At 31.3% G+C, this 10,410-nt stretch overlaps 1 protein-coding gene across 1 annotated transcript; it reads right to left on the reverse strand.

The window, feature by feature from the left end:
* Positions 1-4,118: 4,118 nt before the first annotated feature.
* On the reverse strand, positions 4,119-5,746 carry LOC115992398 (senescence-specific cysteine protease SAG39-like). The gene is made up of 2 exons (XM_031116587.1): positions 5,231-5,746; positions 4,119-4,884 (listed from the first exon to the last, which is right to left on the reverse strand). Exons 1-2 carry the CDS (start codon positions 5,664-5,666, stop codon positions 4,292-4,294), a joined length of 1,029 nt encoding a protein of 342 aa, XP_030972447.1. The 5' UTR covers positions 5,667-5,746; the 3' UTR covers positions 4,119-4,291.
* Between the last annotated feature and the right edge of the window lie 4,664 nt (positions 5,747-10,410).

Raw genomic sequence — 10,410 nt, forward strand, 5'->3', positions numbered from 1 at the left:
CCAGTTGGTTGGTAATCTGATCTATCTCACTACTACTCATTCAGATATTTCACATGTTATGGGTATGGTCAATAAATTCATGGATGCCCCTCGTTCTGTCCATTATGCTGCCATTCTTCGGATTCTTCGATATGTCAAGGGCACACTTTATCAAGGACTCCACTACTCCTCTCGGTCTTCTCTCAAGCTTCATGCTTATTCAGATGTGGATTGGGCAGGTAATTTGACTGATCGATGCTCTATCACAGGTCTTTGTTTCCTGTTGGGTACTTTTCTTGTCTCGTGACGTAGTAAGAAGCAGGATGTGGTTTCCCATTCCAGTACTGAGGCTAAGTATTGTGCCCTTGTCGACACCACCTGCGAGCTTGTCTGGCTTTGTTGGCTCTTGGCTGACATGGATGCTCCACAGCCCATTGCCACTCCTCTCTATTGTCACAATCATAGTGATATCTACATTGCTCATAATAATGTCTTCCATGAACGCACCAAGCACATTGAGATCGACTACCACATCACTCACCAACATCTCAAGAAAGGCAATTTCAAGTTGTTCTCCATCTCCTCTGCTGACCAGCCTGCTGATATCTTCACCAAGACTCACCCGCCTGGTCATCTTCGAGATCTTATATCCAAACTCCAGTTGGCTTCCTCCTTGCCACCTCGAGTTTGAGGGGGGATGTTAGTGTATAGCTTAGATTAGATTAGCCCATCGGGATTGGCCCAGTATACTGTACTTGTAGTTTACTCATATTGCTTGTACTGCACACATACCTAGCCTATATAAGGCTCTCTATTGTACATTATTGTTTTACAAATAATATACAGACTATTCAGTCTCTCTTTCTCTCACTTTATATTGTTAACATACCCTAAATTTTAAGGGTGTAGATTACAACTGAATCTTTTAAGAATTAGGTCCTTGAAGTCGGTTCTCATAAGCCATAAGTGAGGTTTGAATTAATTGCACCCAGGAAAAAAAAATACCAAAAAAACAAAAACAAAAACAAACAAACTCTTTCTAATAAAGTGAAATAAACATGGATATTGTAAATGCCAAACAATTAATTCTTAGTTATGCGACCAGAAATAACAACGAATTGACGAATTGAGCTCAATTAATCAAGTGTAAAAGAACAAATCAAGGATCCACTCTTTCCTCCCTTTCAATTAGATGCCATTTTGCTTGATTTTCGGCATAGAAATGTTGATGGACGTACTATAACAATTTAGCCAAGAAGTCTTCTTGAGAGTGATTGACATGACTGGTTCTATACTTTGTGTACGTACACTGATTTGCCTAGCTTTGATCACTGATTTCTTAGTTCTAAGCAATTACGTGATTAAGGGATCACTTTGGCCAATCAAGTATCAACCTACAATTGTTCAAAATTGCTTCCCCGACCTAAGCAATGAGCAAGTGTGACCACATTTTGGACGAAAGTTGTTGCTTGCAGTGTTAGGATTAGTTCTCTTAAATCCTATTGTATGATGCTATGTATGATATTAAGTATGACATTATGTATGACTTAATATTGTGACTAATAAATTTGTTTTATTATTATCTGAAATAATGGTAACATGAATATTCAGACATCATCATATAGTCCATGAGATGCATAGTATGTGATTTATGTGAAAAGTCACAAAAGATATAAATCACAAGTTCTTTGTAAACTCATAATTATAGTTCGTAGTCGGTGATGAAATGCGAAATTGAGTATTTCATCTGCGAAGACTATAACATATCAACTAAGATTATTTGTCTTGATCATGGAAATGGAGACTTCTAGTTGATATGTTGATATGTTTTAAGAGTTAAGACATATTGAACTGAACCGCTATGAGATTCATTATTCTCTTAATGACTGTCAATTGAATAATAAATCTCACGACTTCTATTTACATAAACTCTTAATCCTAAGAGAATAATGGACCTGATCATGAAGTGTAGGTTGCTTTGATATATCAGGAGTGAGATCTAAAGTAACGGTCAAAATCTCAGTATGTTGGGCAGCCACATTATTGATGGAACATATATTCTCAAGATGGAATTCATAATCTCTTAACGGAGATATAAAATATTCCCTTAAGATAAGTTTAATGGGTACGGTTATTCAGAGTGTTAGGCCTAACCATTTTAGTAAGAAATTACTAAAGTATATATTTATGGAATTGGATTTCATAAATATATGATGCATAACTTAAAATGATTAAACCGGGTACTCAAGGATTAAGATGTAGTAATCTACAAAGTGGCGGTCTTCATTTATGACTTTGTATTACTACGAATATTTTATGAAGGAGTTGCATGTACAATAAAGTCTTGGGATATAATTTATTAATAAAGCCTAGAGTGTAATTATATTTATATAGTGGTATTAAATATAATTAATGGTAATTTTGGACTTGTCAAGAGTTGACAGAAAAACCCAAGGTCCATTGGAGCTAGTGTCTTATTTGTTCCCTTTTGGTCCCACTCCAAGCCACATACTAAAGCCCAATTGGAAAAGCCCAAAAGGCCAGCCCAATTAGATAATCAGTTGTAAGGGGAGAAACATACAAATTTTTTGAAACATACATGAAATGGTGTATGTGAGTGTTGAACACTCATTCATTCTCCTTTGAACAAACTCATAGAAATTGATTGAGAGACCACACTTCTTGGGTGTTAGTGGAATTGGAGTGAAGATTAAAGGTGTTCTCAAGAACTTCCGATCTTTGGTTTTGAATTTCACCACACCAAGGTACACTCTTGTTCTTATATTCTGAAACTTACATAGCACATGTTATCAATTGCGAATGAAGTAAATCCGTTAATTTTCCGCTACGAACATGCATATTTCCATCATGCAGACCATTGTGAGATCTGCAAAAAGCTTTAACCTCTAAAATCTAAACCATAGCAGCCCATTTGTGCTCTTATAGCTATAGTGCTAGTTCACTAAGCTTGACTTCTTCTATTAGATTGGACTTGGACTTCTAATTGGATTGGATATATAGATATATATATATATATATACACAAAACATGGGCAACCACCAACCCAACTAATGGTTCTCGAGTTCTATTATTATTTTTTCTTTTTTCTTTTTTTTATTATTTTTTAAGAATCACTTATGGAACTTCATGCTTTTTTTTTTTGGTTACATTAAAGGTACAACTTTAAGCATAATTTATTTAAAATAGTGTGCTTTGTTAGGTTCTAAATATTTAGGATTAAATGTTTAGATTCTTAATTCGTGTATGTTGGCAAACCGAGAACAAAAATTGCTTAAGATTGTTCAAGTCAAGATTCAAAAACTATCAAAGCTGCAAAAAGAAGTAAGCTACTGTGAAGTTCGACCAATCGAAATTAAGATAAGTTCGACCGATTGAAATTAAAAGCTCTTGGAAGTCTTGTGAGTTACTCATGTGAGATCTATGAGATTTCTGTAATCTTCTAACTCTACAAGCATATACTGGAACGAGATCTACTATCAAACAAGTTGCTACATAAAGATCTACTACTGATGGTGATCTGAAACCTTTGACTGGGATCTCAAAGTCACAAACATGGGAGTTTGTGTTCAGCAAATTCAAGATAGAAGAGTCTATGGAGTTGGAGCTGCACATGATCGTGTTAATAAGTTCCACAAGAGGTAGCATTAGATTTAGGTTTAAATCTATTGTAAACTTTGATTCTATCATAGTGGATTTGTTTACCTTGTAGATAGTTAGGTTAAATCCTCCTCATATTTTTTTACCTTGAAACTATTGATTTCATTGGTTTTCCTAGATCATCATATTACTGTCTTCTTTACTTTTCCATAGTAGGTAATATGATTGCATGAGTTTAATCTAGATTTGAAAAATTAACCTAAGTAACTACTTGGCTAATTCATTAGGTTAAACTAATCTTATTTAAAAGGGATCTAAACAGAACAAACATGCTTCATGGCATAAGCATTCCCGAAGAAAAAAAAAATTAAATAAATAAATAAAGAGCACAAACACGATGGGTAGCTATTGGAATTCACATTTTAATCAATGAGATTTTTTTTTTTTTTTTTTTTTGATTCAATCAATGACAAGTTATTACACTACTTTAAGCATAATCTTAAAAAAAATAATAGGAAACAGAAAGAAAAAGAATGGTATACCATTACTAGATTGCACTACTTAATTTGTCTACATACCAACAGCAATATTGGCATTTACCATCGGACTAAAACAAGTAGCACATGTCCCACTCAGATACGCATCGAGAACTAGTTAAATGCAAGAATAAGATTTATTCACCCTTCACTAATATTCAAGCAGTGGGATAGGAAGGGTCCTTGGCAATACCACATAGACCTTCCTTGGCACGAGTATCTCTTTCCATTCTTATATATCCATCTTCACCCCAACTGGTGCCCCATGAATTCTTTACTAACCAATACTTAGTCCCTTGGGCTGTGATCCCATAACCAACTGCAGTAACACCATGGTCCAACTCTGTTCCACAATCTCCTGTGAATATCCCACTTGAGTAAAACTGCATGGCTGCTCCACTGGCATCAATTGCTACAGAAATCGGTTGATGGGTCACTGCATTGAGCAGTGCCTTCTCATTGTTGACAGGCACATCTTCATAGCCTGTGATCCTGGCGGCAGGGAATTGTTCCTTGTTTCTGTTGCAACTTCCATCCACTTCCTTGTAGGGATAGTTTGCTTCACTTGTTAGGCCTTTGTTTTGCATTATAAATTTAAAGGCCTCATCCATTAGACCACCTTCACATCCATGGTCTTCACCTTTGGTGTCACAATCAACTAATTCTTGCTCTGAAAGAGAAACCAACTTCTTATGTGCAATTTGGTTAATCCCTTCCATGGCTGCAACCGCTGAAAATGCCCAGCAACATCCTAAATTCATGTCATAACAACACAAGGCTAGCTATATTAGAACATGGAATCCATGATATATATGTTCACTCATAAATTAGCACTCATCCTACAAGCTTAAATTATTAACAAATGGCAAAATTAAACATTTAACCATTATTCTAACACTTTATTTTTTAACCTTTTTCTAATAGTAGATAAAGCAAATAGAGTCTGAACTCAGACCACCTGCTCTTATACTACTACTTGTCCTAATAATAAAGTTGAAAAAAAAAAAAAAAAAAACCTTAATTTAATCATTTAATAACTATTCTAACATACACATTATCTAAATAAAGATATTAACGACATGATATGTTAGTGTTACCACATTCTCCTTGGTCCTTAATAGGTGTAACGGCTCCTTTCTTTCTCCAATCAATACTAGGTGGCACTGCAGTCACATTTTCAAACTTAAATGGTGTCGTTGCACTTGCAGGCCAACGATTTTTGAAGGACTGTTTGTACCCATTGCGAGAGGCCCGGAATTCTTTGTGAGTTCGATCTGCAAATGCATTGATGCTCACCTTGTAAGAACGATTTCCAGCACTGTTGAAAGATTCTATGAACTCAACATTGTCCTTGAATATCTCGAAACGCCTTTCCTTCTCTGCATTGTCCTTATAAGTGCGTCCATAAACAGCAATCCATTGCTCATGCCTCTCTATCATGGAAGCGTCATGGAGCGTGCGGGAAGTCACTTGGCAAGCCCATATAAACACCAGTGATAGGAAGAACAATCCCTTTCCAGGTGTCAAAGCCATTCTTTACAGCATGAAAAAACTAGCTTAAATTTGTGTTGACAGTACTTATGGATGTGATTTTAGAAGACAAAAAGTGAACAAGCAGGTACAATCTAGCACAGGGAAAAGTGGGTACGTATATATAGAGGAAAATGTGATTTGTTGGTGGGTTGGATATATATTAACTCATTCACGGGTGTGCCTGAAATTTAGTGATGACTTAGACAACTAGGTTGAGCTCTCTTAAGGCCGCTCTGTTTGGTGTTTTGATCCGGGCAAAGATTGGGTCCATTACTGTTGTATGCTAGACTTACTGAGATATAAACACGTGATAAGCATTTGTCCAATAACTCTCTTCTTTTTTTTCTTTTTCTTTTTCTTTTTTAAGGAAAAGTATCCCAATAAATCAAGTGTACAGAGCACTTCACTTTAATATATTTTAAATATATCAAAGTCATTCTTTTGATTATTCATGGGTTTGCTAGTGCCGCCATTGGGCTCCTAATTTATCTCCGATAGAGAACCAAATTTGCTTTTACTATATATTTTGACTTAATTAGTTGGATGAATTTCAGCTTCCTTCCAAAGAATGTGTCCACTATTCTAGTTTGACTTTCAGCTTGTGCAAATCTATTTCCAGCAAAATGAAATGTTAAATACTTAAAATTAAAGTTATAAATGAAATGCTAAATATAATTGATAACATCAACAATTAAAATATTAAATTAATAAATTTTTTACTTACATTTTTATTTATATTTAAAAGTTGGCATTTTAATTTGTAAAAGTTATGAGAAAAAATTTGTAGTATTCGTTCTTTTTTTTAATAATAATTTAGTATTCTTAATATCACTCGAATTTTTTACTCAAAAAAAAATATATATATATATATATAGATATATATATATATATATATATATATCTCACTCGAATGCAATAGAAAAATTCAAAGAAGTTTAGATTATGAAGTCATTTTTGTCTTGGTTACTTAGTTACTATCCTTAATATCTCTTTGATAATTAACCATGTCATTTGGGGGAAAATGTCATTTAAAATGGTCCACGCTAGAGATTATTTCACTTTTTAATAAACGAAATCAATTTTCAGTCAAAAGCTATCGAGGAAAATAAGAAAACTGATAATTTAGGGGCCGAACCAAGCCCAATGTGGTTAGATTTTTTTTTTTTTTTTTTTTTTTTGAGAATTTGGTCGCCACTAATTTTTTTCTTATTTGACTCTAGTGGGGTTAAATTTAGCCAAGCAAATATCTACATGTTGTGCATTTTTGCGCCAATCATATGGTATGGCAAGCTTCTTGAAAAAAAAAATAGGAATATGTTAAAAATATAAACTATTTTACAATATTTTTTATAAATTATTAATGTGATGAGTAGTTACTAGTAAATGAAAAGGTGTTGTTAGTAATAAACCCAGATAAAATCCAGTAAAACTATATTAACACAATTTGTAAAAAATTGCTGTAAAATAATTTATGACTATAGAGCATTAATAAATAATAATAAAAATTATTAGAGAGATATTTATAAGTACACGTCACAATTGATGTGGTAATAGATCCAAATGTACACGAAAATTACTCAACAAATATTTACTAACACTAAACCCTATATAACAGCGACATGGTCAAAAATGCTCCCAGGTCTTAAGGGCTAAGGCTACGTTGCAGCTTGCTGCATGCCATACAATAACACAAGCGTGGATATTGGCTGTTGTCAGATCCATACCATTTGCTTTCTTTGTCTTTGAAAACGATTGCTGCCTCTCGATCCCTATTTTCGTGTATGTTCGTTTGCCAACGGTATATTAGTTTTTTTCTTTTTAAAGAAAAAAAAAATAGTTTAGGGTAAAATACTATTTTGATCTTTAAATTTTATCAAAATTTTATTTTTCATCCATGATTAAAAAAATTCCTAAACTGCTATTAAGAAGTTCATCTTTTATCCTTAAATTATTGAAAATATTTCACTTTTTTTCTTTGAACTTTAAAACTAATCTTCATTCATCTCTATTTTTGTCTCTAAACTATTTAAAAAAAAAAAAAATTTATAAAATTTAAGGATATATGAAAAAAAAAAAAAAAAATTGAAGGTCTAGGAACAAAAATATGCTTTTAATAAAATTTAAAAACCAAAATAGTAGTTTACCCTTCAACTTATATAACTTTACAATTCTTAAAATAAAATAAAAAAGTTTATAACTTTATATAGTTATGCAAAGGTTTTTAGTCTTACAGCAATTTAAGTATAAGTGTGTATAATAATAATAATAATAACAATAATAATAATAATTTGATAGTTAGGGATGAGAGGATTTGAATACAGCATTTCTCCATTGAAAGTACTAAGATTAGAAAGTGCCAACAAGTTATACTATGAGACTATATATATATATATATATATATATATACACTGGCGGAGCCAGAGGGGGGCGAGGGGGGGCACCTGCCCCCCCTGACTTCTCCTAAAATTTTTTAGTAATAGTAGTCTAATGTAGTTACATTCTAACATGGAGGAAAAAAAATTGAAAAAAAGGACTTTTACTTGGTTGAAAGTCACCGAACCATTGCTTTTGTCTTGTCCTACTACAACTTGAACCTATTTCACTATTTTTTATTTTTTATTTTATATCATTATTTACACCATTTTTAATATTTATGATACTTTTTACAGCATTTTATTCTTGAATGATGTTAGAGATATTACAAATTTTACTACTTATATCTTACAAATTGGCATGTCACCAATCACAAAAAATAATTTCTAACATTTATTTATTATATTTTTTAAGTAACACTAATCACATTCTTACTCCATCAATTTATAAATTTTTTAGTAGCTATGAATTGGTTATTTTTGTTTATTTATTTTAATAATATGAAATATATTCATATTTGCTTACAACTGTTTATTTATTTTGTTATTATTGTTGGTTAATATTTTTTAGATTAATTTCACTTTTAATATCATCTTTTAATTTTGCCCCCTTTAGACTAAAATTCTGCCTCCACCACTGTGTATATATATATATATATATATATATATATAATTAATGTTTGTTAAGGGGTGGTTTTACATGCAAATCAGTGTGCTAACTAAAACTAACTGGATCTGAATCTTCTAAAGTTTTTAAGGTACTCTACCACTATATATACCATATAGAGTTATTTTAATCTTAACCTTTTATTTTATAATAAATGGCTTAAATTATGAAATATCATTAATTCAATTTTTTTTTAATCCTTAAAATATGAGTGACACATTAGCTATTATGAAAAACAAATTGATGCATCAGATTTTAAATCATTAATTAATTTTAGATTTACAAAAATATATATATAAAAACCGCAAATCTTTATCGTTGTCTCTCTCCTCTATTCTCACCGCGGTCATCATGGTATTTCACAATCTCGTATAAGGCAACGAATCACATCTACGTTTTCTATTACGGCATTATAACGAATAGAGATTGCAAAGCAAAATTTGCAAACCCAAATGAAGATTGCAAAACAAAACTGCTTTGGGTTACAATGGTAAAAGTACTGGATCATTGAAAAGATGAAGTTTAAAGTAGAGAACTAAAACATTATCAACCACAAAGCAACCAAGGACGTTGTGGGGAACCAAACTACGTTGCTACAATTTAGCTTTGAAAACCTTGGAGAGAAAAATTAGACTTTGAGAGAGTTTCTAGAGCTTCCGTCATTAGAAATATGAAAGCTAGTTGATAACATAGTTGTCAAAATGTAAATCGTATCATGAATCAATTTTTAATTTTTCTGTAACGTATATCGTACACTTAATAAAATTTATAAAAAATCATAAATATACATATATAAAGGGTATATTCATTATAAATTTTGAATATATTCAACTAATGACTAATTTTTTCATCACTTATGTAATAATATTTAAAAAGCTAACTAAATAAATCAAACTAGCATGTGTTTCTAACATACACATCCAAATTACTTAAATTCAAAAGTGATAATATATTGCAAATAACCCAAAAATAATAATTTATTTTCATCATACTACCTAATCAACCTCATCTAAGTCAATTCTATCATCATGTTTATAATTTTGCAAACTTATTTCTTCATTAAAATTTTCTTCATCATCATTCGTCATTAACATTTACTATCTCTTCTTGTTCTTTTTATTTTATAAAATTTTTATAAAAAATTTTTTTGGCATTCTAGTTTCTTGGACTTATAAGAATAATAATAAAAATAAAAATTTATGTTGTCAATTAATATTTTATTCATAGTATATAAAATAAATTTGTAAATATTAAAGTGAAGGATAAGTGCATACTGTGTAATCCAATTGTAAGAGAGAGAAGAAAAAAAAATTATGAATATGTTATTTTAGTTGACTGAATTAAGTAAACTAATAATTTTATGTTAAAAACAAGTCTAACAACTTGTTAGATTCAAATAAAAGTACAAATTTTAACAAAAAGTCTCATTTTAAAGTATTTGTCTATGTATCGTACGATACATACGATTTTACAATATGATACGATATGATTCATACAATACAAATTTGTTTATGTATCATACGATTCATGAACACTTATGATATGCCAATACGATACGGAACTTTTTACACACAATACGATACTGACAACTATGGTTGATAATGAACAAAGATTGAAAGGTCTAGACCTGGTTTCTAGGTCTGTTTTTTTTAAAAATAATAATAAAATTAAATTATAATTTAAAATATGATATGTCAATTTGTTT

This window comes from Quercus lobata, chromosome 5, assembly GCF_001633185.2.
Source record: "Quercus lobata isolate SW786 chromosome 5, ValleyOak3.0 Primary Assembly, whole genome shotgun sequence".
NCBI lineage: Eukaryota > Viridiplantae > Streptophyta > Magnoliopsida > Fagales > Fagaceae > Quercus > Quercus lobata.

Excerpts from the sequence above, each read along its gene's own strand:
- LOC115992398 (XM_031116587.1), bottom strand. The coding sequence starts at position 5,666 with ATGGCTTTGACACCTGGAAAGGGATTGTTCTTCCTATCACTGGTGTTT. Across the intron at positions 4,885-5,230 it reads TAAGGACCAAGGAGAATGTG|GATGTTGCTGGGCATTTTCA; the intron begins GTAACACTAACA and ends ACATGAATTTAG.